Genomic DNA, 27,157 nt, shown 5'->3' on the forward strand with positions numbered 1-27,157 from the left:
TTATATCTCATAAACATATTTAATTCTTAATTAGTTTGATTTACTTAGATAAGAAATTCATTAAACTTTTAACAATTATTAAGTTTGATTTGAACGTTAATAAATTGTTATAAATTAAAGATATCTTATTGTTATTTTATGCTTAAAAAATATGGTTTTTGCACCTCTCTTTCTTTGCCTCATCTTTATTGCAATAATTATGATAATAATGTCAATATAACATTATTTTATTATTATAAAATAATATAAATGAATATGACTATTTGCTTAATTCATTTTTACGGTAACATATATTAACATAATAAATAATTTATTAAACTGTTAATCAATATTTTGTAGATTATATCAATTAATAGTTAATAATAAAATAGGTTATATATACACTATTCTAAAAAAAATGTTTCTAATTGAAAGTAGTCCTTTGTAATCAATATACGAGAGAATTAATTATATAAAATAAATACAAATATTATTTATTGTAATTTCTATAAATATAAATAATGCATTGAAAAATAAGTATCAGATATCTTTAATTGTTTTGAAGCCAAAATTTTTAAATAATCTATTAGAATTCTGACATCACTTCCAAAGCATATCTAGGATAAGCAAAATTTCTGTTAAAAAGAACAAAAGTTTAAGCCGAAGTAAACTTTTACATAATGTGCACAACGATAACAATATAATTGAAAATATACGAATAAGAAGAATAAAAAATGTCCCAAAGAGACGCATTTAAAAGATAATCTACAAGTTCAATGGATTCATGCAGAGTCGAACTTTGAAGACTATCAATCAATCAAAAGTGCAGAAGTAAGACTATAATAGACTATCAATTAAGCCTTAAAATTCAGCACTTTCCAGATAGATTATCTATCGCCATAATATGGATAGTATCATGAAGAATGACGTTAACAAACTGATGATAAATATAGAATATTAGCAGAGTGTTTCAGGAGATCTAAGCATTCAAATGTGCATATACATTTGTATATATATGATAGAAAAAAGTAACTGAAAGGCCAGAAGGGTTCTAAGCTAAAACATTCAAATGTGCACATTTGGCCAAAAGGGCCTTATTAGAATGATCTAAGCATTCAAATGTGCATATACGATGGTGTATTTGAACCTCTGCAGTCAAGTTATGTACTATCTTCAATCATTTGAATGTTGAATGTAGGTGCTAAGCTAAAAATGCCTTTGAAAACTGAGGAATTCTATGACAACGGTTCCTACTTATACTTGGAGTTATAATATAGAAATTATATTTGGAGGAAAGAAGAAATGTACAGGAGGAGGTTGCATTAGAAGTAGTCAGAGAATCCCCCTTCCCTGTCATTGTCAGATCCTGCAAAACAAAGTAAATGGAGCACTGTTGCAAAAAAACTTCGATCCTAAACACAGGAACTTTTTCGAGAGCCAAGAACAGAGCAAGAGTTAAGTAGGAACCCTTTTCAGTACCAAACATTATAGAGATTTAGAGAAGTGTTCAATATGTCGGTATCATTTCTCACCATTCCAATCAGAAAAGTGAATATTCTGCTAAGAGTTTGATCAATCAAAAAATTAACTGCTATCAACAACGAACAAGCGAGTTCTATAGCTCAAATTTCAAAAGTATTGTTTGAACGAAATTGGATGATATTCGAAAACAAGCGAATTATTTTGTTTGGTCTTGAATCAGCTAGGCTCAAGGCTTCTCGATGGTGTGATCTATCCAAGTTCTAGTTTGGCTTTTCATTGCAAGACATTTATTTGAATCAGAATACTATATTTGTCCATCTGTTTCTTTTTGTTTTTTTTTTTTTTCATTATTTTTGAATATGAATCTTTTTCATTTATGGTTCTACTGAGTAATAATAACAATTTAAAAGGTAGAGGAAAAATAGATAATATATCATACGGTTGCAAGCTAAGGTACCTTGCTCTCATTTTCTTATTTTCATTAGCGAAGTACAGAGATATTTTATAATAAAGAAAAACTAACTGGTCCCCTAAAGTTAGTACCCAAGTTAGAAATGGATGACATCTATTCCTCGGCTTTACGAGGAATGTTGAAGAAAGCATTTTAGAAACGTTGGGTTGTGGAATCATTTTGCTAGCACATCTACTAGTTGAAGCCGTGAGGTACATACCTCATGCATACTATCCTCTTTTCTAGCTTCGCCGTTAATAAAATGTTGATAGATTTCAACATGCTTTGTCCTATCTTGCTGGATACGATTATGAACATCATTGATGGTTGATTTGTTGTCATATTACAACTTTATCGAACCTTCTCTCTTAATCTGTAAGTCATCAAGTATTATCTTCAACCATAAGAGCTCACATAGCCCTTGTGCAATGGTTCAAGATTCTGATTCAGCACTCCTCCATGTTACCAAATTACCTCTGAGAAAAGTACAATACCTCATAGTAGATCTTTTGTCCACTCTTGATCCAACATATTCAAGGTAAATGTAAGCTTCCAATGCAAGGAACTATTTCATTTGGACAACATTCCTTTTCTTGAAGTTCATTAAGTAACGTAACACTCTATTCATTGTCTGAGGTTCCCATGGATCAGGCATAAATTGACTGATTACATTAACCGAGTAGCTATGTCCGGTCAAGTGTGAGCTAAATATATAAGTCTCCCCCACTAGCCTTTGGTGGTACATCTCTCTGTATAATACAGGTTCTTCTTTTGACTCTCTTACTTTTTTATGTGGATCCATTGGTGTTGGTACAGACCTCCATCCACTTTTCCCGGTTTCCATCAATAAATCCATCACTTCTATTGTGATACGAAAATGCCCTGAGTTGAAGATGCTACTTAAACGACGAGAAACTTTAGTTTTCCAAGTTTTTTGACCTCAAATTCTCTCATCAATTTCCTTATAAGTTCAGTCTTTTTTTATTCATTATCTTCAATGACTATGATCTCATCTACATACATTAGAAACACTCAAACTCTCTTTGATCCTAAGTGCTTGATAAAGAGAATGTGATCTCCTTGATTTTGCTTATACCCATATCCTTGGTGATTGTTTTAGTCCATATAGCTTTCACACTCCACCCTTGAGTTTTCAAACAAGAAGAAATGCTCATGTAGATTTCCTCATCCAGATCACCATGAAGGAACACATTCCTAAGAGAGTTGTCAATTTAAGTTGGCAACCAATGATAACAATATTCTCACGATGTTTTGCAACCAGGGCAAACGTCTTTTGGTAATTAATGTTGTAAGTTTGAGTATATCGTTTAGCTACTAGCCTTGCTTTGTACCTTTCCAATAATCCACGAGCCTTGTACTTTACTAATGAAAAGCCACCTACACCCAATTATATATTTTTCTTTTGGTCAATCCAAAACTTCTTCCACGTGTTGTTCTTTTCTATAGCATTAGGTATAACAATTAAATTAAGACTCACAATAAAACTCTTCTGTGATAAGGATATTCTTTCAAGATAGATATAATTTGATATGAGGTATAAGGGTCGTTTGTGCATTCTCTAGTAGGATTTTGGAGAGCTATGGGTCTATCATCTATTGGTACATGTGTTCCATCTTCATTTTGAGTCAAATCAGATGTTTTGACTTGTATCCGTTCTAAAGTGATTTTCCTTTTAGCATATACATGAGAGAACAATGGATCTGATAGAGGAGGTGGAATGGATAGTTCGACCAGTGACTCTATGACTCTGTAGTAATATAAGAGGACCCATGATTGGGATTGGTAGTAGAATAGGACTCAATAATTGGTCCTATGTGCTAGTTATTTAGTGCGCCCTAGGGTTCAACGGTTTCTCAAAGTATCTCTTCAATCAATTTTGAGACTTAATCTAAAAAATACAATATGATGAGGAGAAAGTAACACTGAAGTGGCAGTCATGGATAACCTTTTGTATGGAAATGAGACTATTGGTTAGTTTTGGGACATGTAGAATGTGTTTTAGTGTAAGGGTCTAAGAGATGAATACATCTCCTATTCCTGCAATGGTGACATTGGTTCCATTTTCCAATGTAACTTTTCGATTACTCGAGCATGGTTTATATGTTTTAAAACATTGGAAGTAAGGGGTCATATGATCAGTTGTACCCAAATCTATAATCCAAGAGTTAACCTAACTTATCTCCAAAGGACTTATACAAAAGGTGAATCAAGACTTACCTAAGATTGTCAAAACACTAAACTTGGTGGTTTGTTGAAGGAGTCCAATGACATATTCAATCACTCCATTATTGAATCCACCGGTCTCCATGATTGCGATGTACGCTCGTGCTTTTGACATTTCTCCCTTGTTTCTCCAACCATGGTTATGTGAGCCTCCCCAATTTTTCCATTTCACAGTTGGGAGGTTTTCGTTCAACTCCCAACAACTCTCCTTCGTGTGTTGTAGTTTCTTGCAATTTGTACACTATAAATTGTCTTTGTTACTATTCCAATGGTTGTCTCTTCCGTCGTTTCTTTCTTTCTCTCCATCAAAGGCTGATTCATTAAACTGGGTTGTTTGTTAGGCATGAGGCTCCGTCTGCTCACTTTTGTTCGAACAAGGAAAATTGTTTCTTCTAGGGACAGCATTTCCTCTTTTTCAATGATTTGTACACGGACTTGGTCAAACTCGTTGTTGAGACCTACTAAAAAATCATAAGCACGATCTATTTCAATAAATTTCTTCTGAATTACAACATCTGCAGTGCATTTTAATCTCGAATGTTTGCACAACGTTTGCAAGACATTGGCATGTTCTGTGACACTTTTTTCGTCTTGCTTGATGGCTTCAGTCATTACCTTGATTTCATAAAAATGAGCAACATCTAGAGCCTTGGAGTAAATGCGATGAATGAAAACATACATGTACCACCAATGGATAACTTTATAGAAACCTAGAGCCATGATATCATCATGAAGTCTTCATCGTCCCATGCAGTAAATCCTAGATCCGTCTTCGCTGGTCCGAGTCCAATAAGGAGTCAAAGTTTTCTCTTTCCCTTAAGGTATGTCCACACACTCTGAAACCATTTGAGAAAGATTTTTCGCTTAGTCGGTATAACAATCAAATAGGTTGAATGTTACAATTCTTTTGGGTTGTAGGAACTTCCTCGAGAATTTTGATTCTACTTACATGATCATGATCTTAGGCAAAGAAAGCATCTGTCCAAAAGGACCAAGTGGGTCTTAGTTTGTAATTGAAGCTGGATTGTTTCTTCTGTGATTGAAGCACCATCTGTGATTTCCAAATTGCCTGAGATTGAAATACCCCCATGGGTCTTAATCTGTGATGTTCAAATTGTTTCGCCTGATTGAAGCTTCTGTCCAAGTGGGCCAAGTGGGAAATTGGGTCTTAATCTGTCCAAGTGGGCTTCTGAATGGATTATGATACACCCGCGCCTAATAGGCCGAATGGGAAACGGGAAATGGTTTCTGAAGCTTTTGAGTGGGAAATGGGCTGAATGGGAAATGAAAACAGTTTCTGAAGCCTTATCAAATGGAAACAGACTTGCCTTCATCAAACGGAAATAGATTTGAAAGCAAGTGGGATGAGAGCCGAATGGGAAATTGTTTGGAAGCAAGTGAGCCGAGGGAAGCTATTTCTGTCCAAGTCCCGTAGCCGAATTGTCGGTGGGCCAGATCTATGGTCCTTGCGTGCAAATACTTGCTTGTTGGGTCTGGATGCGAGATGGATCCTATAAGTGCTGGCGGCAACAGCGCCGATATGAAACCATAAGTGGTCGGTAACAGGGACCGGATCAATGTGAGACAGATCCTATAAATGGTCATTGGGTCGGATTTGCTGAGTTTTTCTTTTTCCCTTCTTCACGATCTAAATAAAATTCAGTCACAGTAACGAAAGCTACGAAGGCTCCAACTTGGTCATGGTGAATGATCGGTAGCTATGAAAGTTTCATAGATTGAGTTGGGACTTAGTTCTAATCAAAATTTTCAGAATAGAGGCTCTGTTACTATGTTGCAAGCTAAGGCATCTCACTCTTTTTTCTTATTTCATAAGTGAAGTACATAGATATTATAAATAATAGAGAAAAACTAACCAAGTCCCTAAAAAATAGTTAACAATATAGAAAAATAGGAAAGTTAACTAACTCTTTTATTTAATAGAATTACACCAATATTCCTTAGACTTTCTTCAACACATACCAATTATGGTTGGACTATTCGATAGATCTATATGACTGAGTGTGGCTATATACACAACAGCAACTTGAAGGAAGAAATAAAAAACGTCAACATCTAGAAGATAAGATTCCTTCTCAAATATATGCATTTAGACAAGTTATTGCAACTCAATACAAATGGATACTTGTCTTACAATGGATTAATTGGTACCGAAATATTCTATTGTTGTAAATCAGAAGTACCTGGAATTTCTGCAGCTGAAATATCCTGCACAATCAGCTGAAAATTGTTGGTACCGAATGAAGAGAAATCTGGGGTAGATGGAGTCGGGACAGGAAAGGTGAAGTCTTCTGATGATGAATCAGAGCAACTAGATGTAGCCTCCGTCAGAACCTCGTTTGGGATCGAACTAGATGCACCTGAGTTAGAACTCATGATCACTTTCATCTCCGAGATTTGATTTGCCATGCAATGTACCATCCTGTCACACACTAGATCAGATTGATATTATCAAAATAAAGAGCAAGTAAATATTAGATGTTGTAGCTGTACAGTGTCAGTTAAATCAGCATCTCCCTTTAACTTTTCCAAGATCTGCGATTGTATTCCTCGCAATTGTAATCCACTACATTTATCAGCATGGTAGCACAATTTGCTTATTTATCTCATCAAATGGATGAATTCTGCGCCCATACATCATGAGGACCACAAGAGGATAAGTTGGGGGACATGATATTTTATGCTTCTTTTTAAGGTAAATTCCTCATTTTTCCTTACCTCTTTACTAGTGTGACACCCAATTAGGTGTCCATGTGAGAGTGATGTCATAGAAGAGAACGATTTAGCACCTACTATAAGGTCATATGAGCAACGATACGAGACTTGATAGAATAAGAGCAGGGATGCACATTTACAATTCTCAAACTACAGTAGTTTGAAACACAGATTTTAGATCTTGCTGAGTGTGCTCGCAATTGTGTTATACCATGCTGATAGAATTTCCTTTATCTCACCCATTGCTTTACCTACTCTAGAATCCATTTTCTACATCATCTCGTTACACATTGCTATGTGATAGCTTGTACACATGTTTTTTGTTGTACCCAGCACTCCATGGAATAAATTTGTAGCACTTCACAGAGAGACGGATAGAACTCGGCCAATGTTATTTATGTTCAAGGAATTCGATCAGGGGAGAATTTGAGAGCTCTCCAATCTCTCCAAAAACCATCTACTCTCAGATTCCAGAAAAGATGTCCTCCCTTGTTCTCTCTTGCTTATATTTACAAAATATATTCCTCTGCCGATTTGCTAACTAACTGGGCCACACTCTTGTAACAGTGGCTCTCAATCCTTCTACCGGTTATACCCCTCTTCCTCGCATACGCCTTGAGGGAACTATCAAAGTCTTACACAACATCATTATCCATGGTTCCATCTGCTTACTCTCGAATGGGTAATAGGTGTATAATTTACGAAGAAAAAGAAAAAGAATCTGTATCCCATAGGTTATTAGTTACTTTCTGTGGAAGACTTTTATAATTGCTGAAGCTGATGCTCAATATCATACACTTCCATAACAACTTATCGAGTCAATTTTGATTATAAGTAGGACTCCTAGTTATTTCTTATCATTGAAGAATTCCAATCTCAGTGAGCAAAGTTATTACGAGAACGATGATAAATATCTTGTGGGAAAGGGCCAAAGAGGGGGGAGGTTCTAATTCATAGTCTAATGCTTTGTGGTATAGAGTTATTGTGAGTAAGTATGGTCTACGCGCATCTGAGTGGATTTCAAGCGATGGGTGGATGATAAGCCCTTTGTATGCTGTTTTCACAATTATACCATCTCTCAAATAAGAGATTGCATTTTCTGGTCTCGGTATTGCCTTCCTCAAATCCCTTTTCTTCAATTTCCTTAGGCTTGTGTTGCCCTAGTTTTGATAGGGAAGCAACAGAAGGGTGGTTCTTCTTTCCCTCTTTCATGACCTCTAAGTGTACCTAGGGAAAAGGGATGCTAGGACTTGGACCCTCGATCCATCTAGGGGTTTCTCCTACATCTCTTTTTTACACATTTCGTCTACCCCATATCCACCCTAAGCTGCATCTATTTTCTCCTCTGTTTAGAAGGTCAAAATCTCATATCAAAATCTCATAGAAGATCAAATGGTGTTACGCGGAAGATTCTAATACCTTGGATCGTGTTAAAAGATACTCTTCCCTCATTTTGTACTCGCAATGGTGCATTCTTTGTAGGCAGCAGGAGGAGGCCCTCGACCCTATGCTGTGGAGTTGCTAATTTGCTCAACCCGATTGGAGTCAGAGGATGTGCCATTTGGTTTAAGTTGGCCAGAGCAGAGATTGTTTCTCAATGATAGAGGTGCTTCTGAGTTCTGAGTTCTCCCTATCTAAAGGAAGGACAAAGTTTTGCGGCATTCCAACTTCATTGTTTATTTTATGGGAAATTTGGATTGAGAGGAACAACAGAGTATCTTTAGAGAAGCGAAGAGATCATGTGCGAAGGTTTGGGAGGTTATAAGGTTTAATACCTCCTTATAGGCATTGGTTACATGATCTATTTATAATTATGAGTTAGGTTTTAGTCTATTGGATTAGAGTTCTTTTTTGTAGTTAGATTTTGAACACCCTTTTAGTTGGGATTTTTTTTAATGCTTTATATATTCTTTCGTTTCTCTCAATGAAAATTCAGTTCGTATAAAAAAAAACGAAGGAAGAAGAAGAAAAGGAAAAAAAACACTGCAATAATTCCTAACTGAAAAAATCATTTTTCTAAACACTAGGCTAGGGCTGTAAAAACAATTTGTGACATGCAAGCTAATTCTAACTACTGGAAGTCGAGGATCTGGTAGTCATCTTTGAATTTGAGCTCCTACTCAATTCTATCAATGTGAAACCAATAACACAGTTCTAAATTATAAACTGGAAGAGAAAAAGAATAATATGAAAACCATTACTAGGAATATGAGAGAGAAATATTTCCAAATTTTAGAAATGTCTTCTATAAATGTTGGTTGGAAAATTCCCAGGTAGGAGGAAATGTTCAGTCATGTGTGATCGGATAGAAAATCAACCTTCCAATTTTTAAGCAAAATTTACCGTACATGCTTTGATCGACAAAATGATATGCTATTACCACCATTTTCCACGCTAAATTCAGTATCGGGGTGAAAATATCATATACTTTTAAGAGGCAGAATGTTAGTAATACCTGCTTATGCAATCTTGAAGTTGCTGCACCTTCCTTTCGTTTTCTTTTAGTTTTTTACGTCCTTCCTCACTTAATTTCTGGGCTGCAGCACACTTCCTTTCACTTTCATTAGCTCTTTGTCTTTCAGCCTGCAACAGTGCCTGTTCACGTAAATGTGTTCTGTCAACTTTCAGTCCTTTTGAAACTCGAGAAAAGAGGAAACTAAAAATTCTAATAAAAAAAGAAGATATTCTTCATAATAACTGAATGAAAAAAGTTAGCAATATTTCCTTTCATGTTAAAAGCAAATAATACAAAAGAGACGTGGAACTTTACCCTTCCAGCTTTGAAACTATATACATATATATACACACACATATAGTGTAGAAGGGTAACAAAACAAGCCCACAAAAGAAGTTCTCAGCTATAGGAAATGACTCAAAAAAAAAAAAAAAAAAACAAACATAGTTGCGAAGTCCAAAAATTTCGATTAAAAAACGCCCATAAAGACACATTAAATCTCACAACCTCTCACAACTCCTCCAATGATCTTTCCACCTCTTTAAAAATCCTACAATTCATCTCAAGCCACACTCTCCACAAGATAGTAAAACAACAGGCTTGCCACAATACTCAACTTATCCAGAAATCCCAAACATAGAGTGATTGTCCCTACACTCACCAAGACAATCCCAAACAAACTAGAATATTGATTTTAAAGGGAGTGAGTAAACTAGCTACCCCACAAAAAAATGATCTACATTCACCTCCAACTATGAAGTAAAGGACACCGTTGCACTCTCAAAACCAAGGTAGAATGTTACACTGGATAAAATCTCGATGATTCATTTTTCCACATAAGATTTACTAAGCGAGTTTCACTTTCTCAGAGATTTTAATGATCCAAAGATTGGAAAAAACTGAGGCCCCCGAGATAGAAGAAGAGGAACAAAGGATGAGAAAGAACTCATCTTATCCTGAAATCCCAAACATAGAGTGACTGTCTACACGCACCACGACAATCCCAAACAAACTAGAATATCAATTTTAAAGAGAGTAAGTAAACTAGCTACCCCACAAGAAATGAACTAGATCCACCTCCAACTATCTGCAAAGGACACACCACTGCACTCACAAAACCAAGGTAGAATGTCATACCGGATAAAATCTTGAGGGTTCACCTTTCCACGTAAAACTTACTAAGCAGAGAATTTCACTTTCTCAGAGACTTTAACCATCCAAGGAGCGGAAAAAACTGAGGTCCCAAGACAGAAGGAATAAAGGATGAGAAAGAACTCATCTTATCCTGAAATCCCAAACATAGAGTGATTGTCCCTACACGCACCACGACAATGCCAAACAAACTAGAATATTGATTTTAAAGGGAGTAAGTAAACTAGCTACCCCATAAAAAATGATCTAGATCCACCTCCAACTATCTGCAAAGGAAACACTACTGCACTCACAAAACTAAGGTAGAATGTCACACTGGATAAATCCTGAGGGTTCACTTTTCCACGTAAAACTTACTAATCAGAGAATTTCACTATCTCAGAGATTTTAACCATCCAAGAAGCGGAAAAAACTGAGGCCCCCAAGATAGAAGAAGAGGAACAAAGGATGAGAAAGAACTCATCTTATCATGAAATCCCAAACATAGAGTGACTATCCCTACACGCACCATCATAATCCCAAACAAACTAAAATATTGATTTTAAAGGGAGTAAGTAAACTAGGTACCCCACAAAAAATGATCTAGATTCACCTCCAACTATCTGCAAAGGACACACCACTGCACTCACAAAACCAAGGTAGAATGTCACACTAGATAAAATCCTGAGGGTTCACTTTTCCACGTAAAATATACCAAGTAGAGAATTTAACTTGCTCAGAGATTTTAACCATCCGAGGAGTGGAAAAAACTGAGGCCCCCAAGATAGAAGAAGAAGAACAAAGGATGAGAAAAAACTCATCTTATCCTTAAATTCAAATTCCAAACATAGAGTGACTGTCCCTACACACACCGTGACAATCCCAAAGAAACTAGACTATTTATTTTAAAGGGAGTAAATAAACTAGCTACCCGACAAAAAATTATCTAGATTCACCTCCAACTATCTGCAAAGGACACACCACTGCACTCACAAAACCAAGGTAGAATGTCACATTGGATAAAATCCTGAGGGTTCACTTTTTCACGTCAAACTTATTAAGAAGAGAATTTCACTTTCTCAGAGATTTTAACCATCCAAGGAGTGGAAAAAACGGAGGCCCCCAGGATAGAAGATCTTATCCTGAAATCCCAAACATAGAGTGATTGTCCCTACACGCACCACGACAATGCCAAACAAACTAGAATATTGATTTTAAAGGGAGTAAGTACTCTACCTATCCCTTGATCTAGATCTACCTCCAACTATCTGCAAATATACCACTGCACTCATAAAACCAAGGTAGAGTGTCACACTGGATAAAATCACGAGTGTTCAATCTCCCACGTAAAACTTACTTAGCAAGGAGCGGAAAAAATCTAAGGTGCGGAAAAAAAAACTAAGGCCCCCAAGATGGAAGAAAAGGAACAAATGATGAGAAAGAACGAATGATGAGAGAAACTCTCTACAGGATTAGGCTCCCAAACCCAAACATCCCGTCTACATAAAAAAACCCTTTGATTTGAAATAATAGAAAGAAGGCCCACCACCTCCCAAAACTCATGGTCAGTCAAGAGGACAAAAACTCAAAGAAAGCGAGAGGAAACTTGAATGAAATCAACATAGATGCAACCAAGGGCAACCTCTTCTTACACTTAACAGGAATAACTCATGAACGGACTTAGCACCCACCCATTAATCCTCCAAAAATATATATTTGATCCATCCCCGAACAGAGAACTTTACAAACAGGAAAAAATTGGAAGCCCAAAGCCATAGCAGTCTGCAGATTTTTACTGGTCTTTCAACCCACAAGTTGGAGTCCACTCAAAAGAGCGGGGACCATCTTAACTCACTGATCCCTACACCACAAACTATTAGATTCCCCAGAGAATTTGAATATAAAATATAGTTCCATTGCATGTGTAGATGCAGTCTCATTAAACCCTTCTATTGCAATAATCTAATAGAAAGAAATATATTTCAAATATGGCATTTGTGTTCTTTCACAAACTATATGACATTACATGCATTACACATATAAATTTCCACGACAGCACTTGTATACTAATCCATCTTTCTCAAAATTAATCCTTCATCTACTACCATTTCATTCTCTTGCATCCCAGGAGTGAACGACTGCTCTGCCTATATTGATTCTGACATAATGCAAGATGTTGACAGCAACACATTACTTCAACTCAAATCAAGCCCATTATAACAATTTGTTATTCTTCCTCTATTTACGACCGTTGGTCTCCCTTTAGCTGGAAAATTTACTTTTCGGAAGTTCAAGTCTAACCAACCAACCTATTTAGCTAACCTACATGTCTAACATGATATTTAATCCTCGTTATCCTTCTAGCATATATACTTGCCCAAGATGTCATAGAAGAACAAAAATGAAGATCCTAAAAACACAGACAGGAAGAATGGAAAAAATACAATACCAATCAAAGTTGATTGATTTAGAGTTACCTTTAGGTTAGCCACTTCTGCTGTGAGAGCCCCTACTTGTTCGGTATCTTTAACCGGACTAGTGGGCTCTTTAATAATAAAGTATGCTTCTTCTACTTCTTTCGGATAGACATGGCTTTCCTTGGCAATCATTTCAATTGTTTCATCAATGGAGTCTGTACTGCTATTAAGCAACGAACAAGGCGAGACCAGATCCTCCTCTGTTTCTTCCAAGTTAGTCTGTAATCATCATTAGAATTATCGTGTAAATAGAAAGGTACTTCTAAAATAGATTTACTAGTTCGTCTGTATTTTACCACAGAAACACAATATCCTCCATCAAGTTGGAAACTACAACAAGAAAGCCAATGTTGTTCTGAACCTTTTCAGTTCAACAAATTTGTTTGACACTCCAAGCTGGAATGAATTCAGAGTTCCCCAGTCATAATCACAAATCTACGCTATTCTACAAGGGTAGAAATTTCTATTTTTCATCAAGCCCCTCATAACTCTCTTTAAAGTCCAGACTAGCTTCTTTATCATTAAAATGCCTGTCCTGCCTATTGAGCCGCATAACATATTTGTCATCGACTTCTCCTACTTTTCTACAGATTTAAAAGAAAATGAAATATAAATATAGAAAAATAACATAGCAATTATTTTTTTTTTTTTTTTTTAAAAAAAAAAAAAAACCCTTGTTTGAAGCTCTTGGAAAATAGATATTTAGTTTTCCTTAAAGTCCACAGTAAATTTATCTAAAATCTAAATAGATTTCTCTCTTGTTTTAGTTATTAATTGAAAATTTTTAAATAAAATATATAGTTCGTAGTTCATTTATTATGAAAAGATAAAATCCTAAGATAAAAAATTGTTTTTCAAATTTTCTATAAAATGAATAGTTTAGTTACTAAAAAATCAATAATATTACCTTTATACAAGTTAAACATTATTTTAAAAAAACAGTACACTGCTGGTTATGAAATAGTTGTTAACTGAAAAAGTAAGCAAAAGAGCAATTCTCGACTTGTTAAAAAATATCCACAGTGAAAAGAGGACAGTTATTATACCTATAGGGAAAATGCTACCTACCATCCTTTGCTTCGTAAGACCTTCGTCATTGGTAGATTGTTTTCTAATCATCTTATACTCTGAAGCGCATCTATACCGACGCCCATGTGACTGGACTTGAAAAAAGAAAGAAAAGATTACTTAAGAAATGGCATGGCAATGATAAACGCAATGAAGCATTGAACCAATTGGTTAAACATCCATGAACTTACTTGAATAACTATTGCAGCCTTAACCTGCCTCCTCCTATGTCTGTATTCACAGCGAGCAATCATTGCTCGTATACCAGCCTGAAGAACAACAGTAGAGATCCTTGTTTTAACATGGAGTTTCCTGGCAAGGTATCCACGAATAGTCTTTTGAATTTTGATGGCAGCTGCTTCTCTTCTTTTAATTTCATACAATTCCCGAGCACGAATGCCTAGATGGAAGAATGAAATAAGAACCATTAAGTATTTCTGGAACTCTATTTATTTTATTATTATTATTTTGTTGGGGGTTACCTCTCCAATATGACTGTAGAAGAACGCAACCTCTTTTCTTAGCTATGTACTTTTTACGATCAATTCGAGTTCGGATATGCTTCAGTATAGCTAGGGCAGCGGTAGTATGTCTTTTTGTTCTTTTTGCATCTAGTTCAGCCATCAGATTACCTCTTAGGAAAATTTTTGATGTCCCTATCTGCAAAAGTAAGTGATTAATTTTTTGAAATGGGAAACAATTTCATTGATAAATGAAATAAAATAGAGAGAAATGTCCAACACCTAAAGGTGCATTACAAAAAGTATGTCCAGTTAGAAATCAAGGAAGATAAACTTAATTAGAAAAATGGTGTTTACGTTTCCACCAAGACATAGCATAAAAGAGAGTTAGTTCCATAAAATTATCAAAGGTAGAGAAAGTGTCCCTAAAACTTTCAACCACAAGCACCCATCAAATGTAAAATTTCCATATATCAGACAGTTATGAGTCACTCCTTCGATGCATTTGTTCTGATACATTTACTGAACCAGTGTTAAAGCATGTATTGAAAGCAGTGTTTAAGGATATTTTTCATTATTCGTCTACTCATGTTGATTTTCTTTCCTGGTCTCAAAATATTTTTTTTATCTATTTACTTGATATTGTTACATAATCACATGCGCATGTATCCCCTTATATACTTTACATTAGGTGGGGCAGAAAATCAAGCTGTAAATAGGGATATTATTTTCTTATATATTTATAGATGTAATTTCCTTCTTAGAATTAGGCTCATTGCTGATTTTTTTAATCTACTATCACGATCCCTCTTGTATAAACATTTATATTTCCTCACTCAATAATACATCAGAAAATTACTTTTTCTCTCATGTATAGCTTCAGGTGGGATCCTCAGTGTTCTTGTTTACCAAGAACATCTTTGATACTTCAGATAGCACCTGGTGTCTTTCATAGCAGAATACCTTTTATTGAAGCTCGGTTAGAAAAAAAACAATATACTGTGGCCATTCTGACGAAGATAACACACAATTGCAAGATCTACAAACATCCTCACAATCAGAATAGCCAAAATTTTAATCATGGTTATCGCCCATCAAAGGAACCTTATCTTTTATTCATGATTTTCCAGTCTTCTTATCCTGCTGGTAGAAGGCTGATATCAGATCCAAGGTATTCCACAGTATTTATGTAACTATGAATTTCTGCTCATTGATATCTTAATGTTACTCGTGCAAAAGATTAGTGGCAATTCCTTGATGACTCAAGATAAAACTTAGAGCAAGCAAACAGACATTCACACACTTAAAAGGAAAGAGTGTAGCTTCATTTACCAGATAACCTTTAAGTCCCATCTTCTCTAGAATCTTTCCGCATGCTACCTTCTCTTCATAGCTGCTCATAAGCATTAGCAAGGAGATGTTAAAATACCCCAAAAGGAAATATTTCACAGATTGCAGAATGCAACACCCATTATATTCTACTTCCAAGTATAAAAAGGAAAAATACTTACTCCCCTTCCAATACCTCGGGTGCAAGAACTCCAAATCGAGATAAAAATTCGGAAAATGTTCTATGAGTAGGGTATCCTGCACATTTGATTCTAACTGCCTCCAGAACACCCTGCACAAATGACAGTGTCGAATGCAAATTAGTTAATGTTAATTTTCAGTTGGACAAAAACACGTGTTTTAAAACTTACACCAGAACGTAATTGTTGCATAACAGTCGCATTCTCAAATATGGCAGGTTGCAGGACAGTATTGGGCTTCACGCATCTTATATAATGGGGTTCTGTCGAATTTAATGTTTCCATCAACTGCTGTAGCTGTAACTGTAGAAAAATGGGTAACAAGCATAACTTTTGTAGAATTCCGTTGTGCAGTCCAGAGGGACATTTGAAGAATATCATTCAATGCAAGTTCATAACATATAATACCTTAAAACGAGAGCCAATTGAAGAAAACTTTGATGATTTGGCCATGTCCTCAGGAAAAGGAGGGAAGAGACCAGCAACAAAAGAACATTTTGAAGCACTTAACAAATCTTGATGTTCAGGGACAACATAATCTTTATTTTTGTCTAGAAAATGTTCGGACTGATATAGAACCTGAAAAAGTGCATGTATGTATATTGACCTTTAAGTTTCTTATTTTTAAATAAATAACTTATTACAATTTTAGTCCATGAACATTTAAAGTTGTCTGATAAATCCTTAGATTTCAAAAAGAGCCTAAGAGATTGTAAAATCTCAACTTTGTGTCTAACAAGTCCTTAAACTTTAAATGCATCTAATAGATTCTTAAATTTCTAATTTTATATTGAATAGGACCCTTTCGTCTTAGGCACATTTTAAATTTCACAAACCTATTAGACACAAACTTAAAGGTCAAGGTCCTAGCAGACACAAAATTAGGTTCGTGAACTTTAGAAAATATCAAAGAGGTTTGGGAACCTATTAGATACAAAATTGAAAGTTCAGGGACTTAATGGACACATTTACAATTTAGGAACCTATTAAAATTTAGATACTTACTAGACTTAATCGTGGAAATATAGGAACTAAACTTGTAATTTAACCATAATTTAAAAGAAAGACAAACCCACATCTCCTGCATAATGAACAATAGCAAATTCTGAGCGAGCCAATTTTGGCTTGATGAAGCGTTTATGATTTTTGAAGATTTGGTACAGCTTTTGTGCAAATGATTCATGATTTGATTTTGGGAGTATGCTGTTCATAAAAATTATAAAATTAATTAGGTCAAATGGGTAAAAAAATTGTAATCAAGTAAATTCAAGTAAATTTTCAAGAGATTTCTTTTCTGCCTACAGAAACTCAATAGCATTTGAAAATACTAATAGTTTCCAAGAAAAAGGTTGCTCGTGGAAATTACAATGATGATTTGGCTTTAACTTATGTCTGGCCACATAAATTTCTAGAGCACAAAAAATTTGGAATTCGTGAAGAGCTACTCTATGTGCTGATCAAATGTGCAACTTGTTTTATGGCTGGGGGAAGAAAATGTTAATTAGTTACAGTAAAAGAATGAGCATACCATGCTTCATCAAGAAGAGAAATGATTCCACCTGGTTTCTGCAAAGGCACAAAGAATTAGAGGCCATGCCAGAGAGGGATACAGAGAGGATAAGCTAAATTAGTAAATCATGTTCAAAATTGGAAGATACCAATCGAAATATTTGTATTCCTGTACAATAAGTCATTAGTCTTCCAAAAAAGAAATAAAACACATGTTCAGGTATAACAAGTAATAGTAAAATATTCTCCAACTTCATAATTTCAACATTATCCAAAGACAGTGCATTGGACAAGATTATTTATCTAATAATCATTAATAAATAGTGTAGAAAGTAAATTGCATGCTTTTTTTTTAATATTCGTGAGTGTCTAAGTCAACTAATCTCATGAGATAACTACCTTACCCTACTACATTTGGTTTCCATGAAACATGTAGGATATTAAATCTAAGGTAGGTGGCCACCCTGGATTGAACTCATTCCTTCTATAAACTCTTTATCATTCCCATGACCCTTATTGACCACTAATCTCACGAGTGTAGAAAGTAAATTGCATGCTTTTTTTTTTTAATATTCGTGAGTGTCTAGTCAACTAATCGTGAGATAACTACCTTACCTTATTGACCACTAGGCTAGCCCATGATGTTTAATTAAATCACTTGCAATGAAAAACATGCCCTCTCAGTTCTTAAGGAGATTTCAAAGTCTTTGGGATGGATGCTTGAGCGATTATTTTACCATTGCAATTTACGTTTGGGGTTGGCTTGTTTGCTAACATTCATGGTATTGTTTCTTTAAAATATATGTGTGTGCGTGTAGCCCATTACAACACCAACAGAACCAACCCAACCAATGATTGGATCCAGTTAGGGTCATGTGAGTGACACATTCGCAATTTATAGAGCCTTTTATTCAGTAAAAGACCGGATATACCTTTCCCCGAGTCTTTAATCACAGGTATTGAAGCTGTGTATGTGAGCAGTATTTACCTATGTTATATTGAGTGAGAAAATATTAAAACTTATGGAAGGAGGATTCCAAACATAGATCACATAAATTATCAATTAGCCTAAGCTAATAAAAGAAAGAAAAAAAAAACGAGTTGAACTATGCTTAAGTTGGCGACTATACAAGGAAATAAATAATCTACCCAATTTACTGCTTGGTTTTCTACAGGCAATTCACCAATAATCATAGGCAGCGAACAAACCAGCGTCATGATGGTTGGATGGATAATATGAGAGAGGTCATAAATGGACTAGAAGCCCCAAGCCAGCTATTCTCCAAAGTTGTCAAGAGGTTAATGGATGCCTGGATGGTTAGAACTAAAGCAAGAAAAAAGGGCTATTCTTTTCCAGGAAGATACTCGGTTGAGGGAGAGGCCTCAGAAAGATGCTTTACACACGCTCCAATGCTTGTCAATTTCCGATTTGTAGTTACTAGTCAGAAGAAAAATAGGGGTAGGACATTGTCGCAGAAGGAATGTTAATGAATGAATATATTGAAAGAGACAATATGTCCTTATTGCTTCAAGGAGTCTTTTCAGCCATTTTCCTGAGTTTTAAAAAGGTGAAAGCTCGTCAGTATGGATTTTAAAAAGGTAAAAAATAGGGGTAGGATCTTGCTTCCTGCTCTTTTATAGAATAACATCACTGACAAGTGCTGATGCACAAAATTCGAAAAGGGTGTTTTCTTAGGGTCTTTCTCCAACAAGGTCAGACCACGAATAATAGGGTGCAACAAAGTTTTTTTAAATTTGTACCTTGCTCCCATTAAATGCAATGTAATATCCCATTTAACAAGGTTAAGGGTACCCCATCCACATCTAGACATGATTTACAAACTCTCCCAATTAACTAAATGGGTGCCACCAGCCTAATCTACTCCCTCCTAAAGAAAGTTTTTCATAAGCTTTTCATTCTGAGTAGCCACCTTCACAAGAATCTCAAAAAGAAATTGTAGGCAAGCTTGCAAGAATAAACCGATACTCCATTAAACTAGCATTTACTCTTGCCAAGTCTCTTTTCTTTTTCTTTTTCTTTATTTTATTTATTTATTATTTTTTTTTTTTTTTTTTCTGTCTTGAAGACATATTCTTGCCAACTCTTATCAACTTGTTCAACCACATTATCCCCTAGAATAAGTCTATCCTAACCTAACCTTCAAGTGATACCCTTCCGTAATGTATATCAAGATAGAAAATAAGGTGAGACGTGAGAAGTACTTTCTGTATTCCTTTAGAAGAGGTGAAAGCAATTACATAAGTTTTTGAGTGGCCTTTAAAATCCAGTAGCAAAGTTATGAAGAAAAATTGAACCTTCTCAATGAGGTCAAGGACATCTTGATTATCAACAAATTCTATGTAGCTCCAATCAATTTCCTCTCTTACATATTCTTCTTGCTCCATCTTGAACACGTGCTGGATAACATCATAATATCAATATTTGACATGGAAACATTAAAAAAAAATAAAAAATGAAGAAGGTAACGATCAAAGACAAAGTTTTCATATGAGACTGACCTCATACCTGGTTGAAATGTTGCTGCAGCTTTTCATTTGTGTAATTGATGCAGAATTGCTCAAAACTAAAGAGAGTGAAGGGTAGTCACAGTCAACATACACTTACCAATTAATAACTAGACCCAAATCAACAACTGCTCTAATTTTAAGAGATTTTCATGATTGCTCAATTAGTAAAAAGCTAGCTAACAGATTAAATGAACCAATTTCCAGAAAATAGATTTGCATGCGTTAGTGAGCATGGGTGTCCCATTCGACTTGTTACAAACATCGCCCGAGTCATTATATGTGTATGTGTGTGTGCGTATTCTTTAAGAAATGCAAACTTCCATAAAAAGCCAGTGAGTTAAGAGAGGGATCACCTATTATTTTTAAAGCTCTCAAAACCGTAAATATCCAGTACACCGATCAGATATTCAGAGCAAGGATCTTGCCCGATGGAAACATTGATTTTACCTACCAACCTGGATAAGTTGAAAACAACGGACTAATAATTCCTGTTGATGGAGTAATTAAAAAACATCAAACTACAACAGAATTCACACGTGATAATGCTAGGATAACCAATATTACCAGTCAAACAAACGAGAATATATTGTCTTGGCTAATCCATCCCTGCTGACTGTTGCACCAAGCGGATCAAGACTTTTCTTGATAACGTCCTCTGGTGTAATCATCATGCGCTTGCAAAGAGCATCTTCTAATGCTTGGGGATCGCACCTGAAATATTTATAAGATCAGAAATTACAAAAAATATAGGTTATTAAGAGAAATACAAAGTGATAAAAGCAAAGCTCCAGTCACACATGAGAAGCTCTGCTGTCATGTCAAGGTGAAATTTTGATTCTTCATCTTTTACAAATGATGAATCGGACTCTTCTCCTTTTGCAAAGTCAATATTACCAAGATGAAGAATTGCAGCCACAACTCTGAAAATTGCATCCTGAAAGAAAGTGTGAGGAAAGGTGAAGACAAGGCATTTAGCAGTAGGTTGACACATAGCCAAAGAATAGTTGCATCTCGAGTAAGATATCACCTGCTCCTGTTCACATATTCCAACAACATCCATGGCTCTCTTTGTAGCAAGATAATCGTGAGCATCATTCACACCAGTCAGTTCATAACAATTTGATTGGTTTAGATAGTGAAATGATTTTGGATTTCCCAGCTTATATTTCTCTCTCTCCTGAAAAAGAAAAAAAAAGTCCGCTGATGAACTCTAGGTGACAAGAAGAAAATGTTTCAAAGAAAAGGAAAAAAAGGATACCCACCTGAGGTGGAGCTGCACAGAGAAGATAAAAGCAATGATAGTTGCGCTCAGGGTCTGATATTTGGCAAACCCGTGATCTCTCAAGAAGATATGTTCGGATGGCAGCTCCTGATATTCTTCCATTCTTGTCAAATTGGATCTCAACAAATTTCCCAAAACGGCTGTGCTAATGTATACAATGAATGATCAATAGGCAATTCATGCAACAAGGTATTGAAATTTCACAGTTCAACAGGAGAAGAAAAGGTTCATACGAATAAATGAAGGGTCTAATATCAGCAGAAAACATGCATGAGGAAATGGTAGCACGGCATCCAGAAAAAGTTAGTTTATGTAATTGCCAATTCAATTATGTTTAGAAAACCCTATGTTGCAAAAGCTAAAGTATAAGGATAAGTTTTTACCTTGAATTGTTGTTTCTTACTGTTTTTGCATTGCCGAAAGCTTCAAGAACTGGATTTGACTGCATCATGTTCAAAAACACATGTTTAAACAGGATTCAGGAGGTTGAGAGAAATACAACCAAACTTGAGATGATGTCACCAGATAACAAGGGGACCATGAGGAAAAGCAAGGTGATTTAAGTTTCAACATTTCATGACATTTTTAAGACCGAAGTTAAACATGACTTCAAATAGATTATACATCAACCAAAAGAGGCAAAAGCAGATGCTGATTGAATATAATGATTCATAAGGAAATACAAACTGATAACAAATAAAGTTCAAATCTCAAGCCTCTTGAGAAGAAATGAAAATATTGTAAGAAAACCCTCTTCATGAAAAAGGAAAAGAGGCATCTGAAACCATTGTCTTCCATGAACTTATTCAATCGGTTACCATTAGATTCTTGTTGCCCCAATAGAAAATTTCAGGGATGCGCTCTGCACTTTCTTTAATGGAGATCTACCTACATCCAAAGTTGGTTCGTACTCTACACTCGTCAATTATATAATGATAAAATAATGTGAGAATTTGAATTGTTCTCTAATGTTCTCAAACACAAAGTCTAGTTCTTATCAGGACAAAAAACTGTTCCCCAATGTTGTACATATAGTAATTCTGAAAATTTCTTTCACAGATAAACAATATTTGATGCTCATATTTACATAAGGTCTATAATACACGTGGATCGCTGAAAAAGATAATTGAGTAAATAAAATTAGGCATATACCAATATCAAAACAATCATGCATTCTACATATATACCAAAGAGATCCACCTCTAATCTTGTTAATTCTCCATGAAGAATAGAAATAGAAATCTGCAGGAACCAAACAATGCATAATTGGTAGCCCAATGCACCCTAGAGACACCACAAGTGTTGGAATAATATTATACAAGATACATGTTGATTACGTTGTGTACAGTGGTTAGATATACTATAGTCAGTAGCCAACATACTTCTAAAACTTGTTGTTCAACAGTCCGTCCTTCAGATGCAGCATGGCCGCCCAAAAATGCAAGGTAACACATAAGCATTTTGGTGGTTTCAGTTTTACCAGCCCCACTTTCACCACTTACTAGAATAGAGTTGCTTTTCCCATAATTTATCATAGCCCTGCCACAGGTTTATGATAGTCTATGTCATTGCATGAGAAAGAAAAAAAATAGGATGAAAACAAAAAGAAGCTCGCCTATATGCAACATCAGCAATTGCAAAAACATGAGGCTTCAGCTCCCCAATTGGTGCTCCCTTGTACTGCTCCATCACACAGGCATCATACAGTTTTTCAATACTTTGGAATGGATTGATGGCAATAAGAATATTTCCAGTATAAGTCTGTATCACGTCAGAGAGTTATATTTGGATCTCTACTGGAGTGTAATGAATCTTGTTTCTTTCACCAGGTGAATCACAAAAAACATAATAATCTTACATAGATTTCATTTATTCCATATCTGGTAGCCAAATTATGCAGCAACCCTGGCTCATTCAAATATGACATTCTAGTCATATCATCAATTCCAGTAGCAGGAGCTTCTGCATCCCTTAGATATAGATTTGACAGTTTTACAACCACCTGCCAACATAAACTTGAGTAATATTTTGCCAAACATATGCAAACAAATTGAGTTGTTTTTAAGAAATTAGGCAAGATGAAGCACAAAGACTTCAAGAACCCTAAAATGTGAGGCAAGAAATAGGCCTGGGTGATGTGAGTCACACCATGTACATTGATTCCATAATTAAACCAATGGTTAACAAATGTATAACTTATATCAGGAGATTATGATTATATTCAAACCTATAAAGGTAGATGTTGTCTTAACAGAAGGGAAAGTGAAGAATCAAAATGACACATGGCTGTCAACTTGGACCATAATATCTGTGGAAAAGGAGTTTTTTTTTTCTTTCTTTTTTGAAAAGAAGAAGATAATATTGATAATATAAATAAAAGAGATACAAAGCAATACAGGTTTCAGTCTCCAAATAGTAGACGAAAGAAAAATAGAGAAAGGAAAATAAAGTAAAAGCTAACAAAAATAAGCCAATAAAAGGTACAATAAACCCAAAAGAACTATAAGAAGGCTTCCTAGTTGTTGCAAATAGCTTGGAAAGAGTAACCCGAAAAAGACTTCGATAAAGAACACCAATGAGATAGTGGAAACCAGGAGAAAAAGAAAACAGAAAAGTTCTGTGCACGTTACTTTGAAGTGACAAAAGTACTTCAATAGGTGAGATACTGATGGGCAATTCTCAAGGCTATTATAATTAGTCCAGCCCAACAGCTCAGGTATCTCCTGAAATAACAACTTTGGCATTTGGTAATCAAACGATATATATAGTTTAAGTTGAAGTGGATGGAAATCAAATTCAATGTCTAAAGAGACACTCTTTTTTTGTTTTCAAGGAACTCAACAATTCTCCTTTCAAATGCAATGTTTAATTTCCAAGGAACTCAATAATTCTCTTCTTTCTTTTCTTTTAAAACATTACATCAAGGATTCAGACATTCGTCCTTTTAGAGGAATCACCAGTTCTACCGACTGCTCTTTTAGCAACCCCTTTAAGCTTCACGACCTTTTCCAACTTCAACTTAATAAGAAACCTCAATGATATGATAGAGGGGTCAATGCACGTGACTTGTATAACCCAGATAATTTAGGGAGTGTCCATCAAACTAAAGAGTTTGACAGCTCGATATTTTACTAGCAAATCTACTTTTGAAATGAACTTGGATTCCTCATTTTCCACTGTTACAGTGTGAGCCTCTGTTCTTTAAGATATTTGAAATTTTGAAATCTACAATTCCTAATAGTTTCCCGTACTTGCTTTGGTATATTCAATTCCAAGAACCAGATCAAAAGAAATTTTTTCTTAAAGATCACCAACCTCAATGATGTGCTGTTTAAGAAAAAGGTGACCGAGGTTTTAAACATTTGATGCTGTATCTCTCTTTTCCTCTTCTATGAAAAGAGACTAATGCTCAAAATGATACAAACCCCTTAAAGAGGTGAAAAAAATAAGAACATGACAACAATTACAAATGAACAATAAAAGCATGTCAAATTATTAGAAATACCATGGAATGAGAAATCACTAAAAGACTTGGAAAGAGAACGCCACGAAGAGGCTTTTAAACCCGTTAAATCTAATCAGTCTGTCCAAGGAAGAAAATCTATATTTTCCTCTTTTATGAAAATTCAGCTTATCATACAAGGAGAATTAATAGAAAAGGGGCATACGTAGACTCGATACTCAACGGTCAATCGTTCCCATACAACAGAAGAATCATGAAGCATCCAAAATTTCATGGAGAGAAAGGCGAAACAACCCGGTTCAATTATATATATATATATATATATATATATATATATATTATATTGATGAAACAACCAGCCAAAACAACACTTATGTCACGTTTCAGTCATGTTGGAAGAGATAATGGTGCCTTTCATGTCCTTCAACACCTTGAAACATTGTAAGATTGTAATAGAATTCACTTCTTGGCTTCTTTGAGGAGTTCAGTCACCAAAAAATCTGAATGTATTTCCTCGTTTTCTAAATTTTTCACAACTGAGGTTCAAGTATAGTTTTTGTACCCTTATCTCGTTTCTCTTTGTGCAGACCTCTTGGTAACTCAATTTCGTATACAACTCTTGTTTGATTTATTATTAAAAAAAAAAAAAAATAGATTACCTGTCTTCCATCACTAGTTTGAATCTCAGCATCTTCCCCAGTGATGTTCAATACGACCCCATCAATCCAAACGGACTCTAAATCTCCCACCCATATATGGGAACCAACAACGATATTGGCCGACTGGTCCTGCAGGAAATTATAGATAATCTCAATATGCATTCACATTCACGACCATATATTCGATAAATAAAGCTTTTAATATCCAACAAATTGCTTTTCAGTCTAACATTACAGTTCAAAATATATCTACATGTTTTTGCAGTGCTCTATAGCTCAAGAAGGATGTGAACATCTCGAGGTTTATTCGTCATAAAATTGAATCGATCTCTTAATATCTGAATGATCTACAGAGTTATCAATAACCATAACATAATCTCATAAAATTATCATTCTCAATCAATACCAGGGTACAGCATCGTACAAAAACGGAATACGAAATAAGAAGTTCTGCTCTCATATTCCTTCTTTCTTTCTTATCAATAGACCGTCAAATCAATGATTTCATATCAGATAAGGGTTTTACAATTCTAATAAACTATGCGAACGCAGACATAACACAGCATTGGAAAATCTCCCGTCAATTTCATGAAACTGCCAAAATGTTCGCAACGTGAAATTGCTCAAAACTTGAAAATCGAATCGTTAATCTACATACCATTCTAACTTCCGATAAGAATGATCAAAACGTAGCTATGTGAACGTAATCATTTGATTGTCTATACAATGAGAGGATCAAAAGTTGTCCCGCAGAAGTTCGAAGTGCTCGGAAAAAAAAAAACAAAAAACTGAAACGTAAAGCCAGAAGTTTGATTTTCTCTTGTGTCTGTGTTTGATCTTTGTCCTCGTGTTGCGTGGTTTGTGGCGGTGGTAATCTTGAATACTCCAGTTCCGCCATTTTTGGGCGGAGTTGTTGTGGCTATTTTTGCTCTAACGTCTCAGTTCAGAGACCGAGGAGAGAGAGTGATCGAACCCGCGAACGCATGAAAAAAAAAAAAATTATTATATTTAATAAGCTGACCCTTCCCTCGAAAAATATATATATACATTACACAGACAAAAACAAACTTCTAAGTTATATATATATATATATATATATATATATATATTGTATGTGTATGTATATATACACATACATTGCATATGTATATATATTAAGTCGGACCAAATCTTTCTTAGTCTCTTCCTGTTATCTCCTACTCGTTTTTGGGTTGGGTTCAATGTCCGTGTGTATATTATGATGTATATGTATGTATATATATACACATATATATATATATATATGTGTATGTATGTATATATACAATTTATAAGTATGTATGTATATATGTGTGTGTATGTATGTATATATATATGTATAATTTATAAGTATGCATGTATATATATGTGTATGTATGTATGTATGTATACCTGTGTGTATATCTCATACCGATTGAATTAAATAAGTCAAGTTGGTTGGTGTGGCTTGATTTTGATAATATTAGAAAGTCTTCGAAAATCTTTCTAGGCAGATAGGACGACTCCTCTTTGTGTGTATATATATATATATATATGTATGTATGTATATATGTACATACAATTTATAAGTATGCATGTATGTATATATATATATGTATATTGTGTATGTGTGTATGTATGTATATATATATGGGTGTGTATGTATGCATGCATACTATATGTATGTATATATACATGTATATATATA

At 35.0% G+C, this 27,157-nt stretch overlaps 1 protein-coding gene across 5 annotated transcripts; it reads right to left on the bottom strand.

Annotated features, from left to right (window-relative positions):
- Positions 1–959: 959 nt before the first annotated feature.
- On the bottom strand, positions 960–26,463 carry LOC111808417 (myosin-16). 5 transcript variants are annotated; one of them, XM_087118867.1, is made up of 26 exons: positions 26,111–26,456; positions 25,453–25,581; positions 23,189–23,332; positions 22,946–23,010; positions 22,713–22,869; positions 21,714–21,772; positions 21,311–21,470; positions 21,076–21,225; positions 20,846–20,982; positions 20,613–20,759; positions 20,402–20,503; positions 20,047–20,104; positions 19,836–19,937; positions 17,539–17,576; positions 17,087–17,213; positions 16,419–16,589; positions 16,182–16,340; positions 15,993–16,102; positions 15,814–15,874; positions 14,503–14,680; positions 14,212–14,420; positions 14,021–14,110; positions 12,953–13,171; positions 9,345–9,484; positions 6,358–6,596; positions 960–1,345 (listed from the first exon to the last, which is right to left on the bottom strand). In XM_087118867.1, the coding sequence occupies exons 1-26, from the start codon at positions 26,111–26,113 to the stop codon at positions 1,302–1,304; spliced, it is 3,198 nt and encodes a 1,065-aa protein (XP_086974993.1). In that variant the 5' UTR covers positions 26,114–26,456; the 3' UTR covers positions 960–1,301. The 5 variants fall into 5 exon arrangements, with proteins under 5 accessions (XP_086974993.1, XP_086974992.1, XP_023550132.2 ...); XM_087118866.1 differs by having other exon boundaries at positions 22,946–23,091; XM_023694364.2 differs by having other exon boundaries at positions 16,182–16,313; positions 22,946–23,091; positions 26,111–26,455.
- Between the last annotated feature and the right edge of the window lie 694 nt (positions 26,464–27,157).

Source organism: Cucurbita pepo, chromosome 17 (assembly GCF_057944985.1).
Source record: "Cucurbita pepo subsp. pepo isolate OVF chromosome 17, ASM5794498v1, whole genome shotgun sequence".
Lineage (NCBI taxonomy): Eukaryota > Viridiplantae > Streptophyta > Magnoliopsida > Cucurbitales > Cucurbitaceae > Cucurbita > Cucurbita pepo.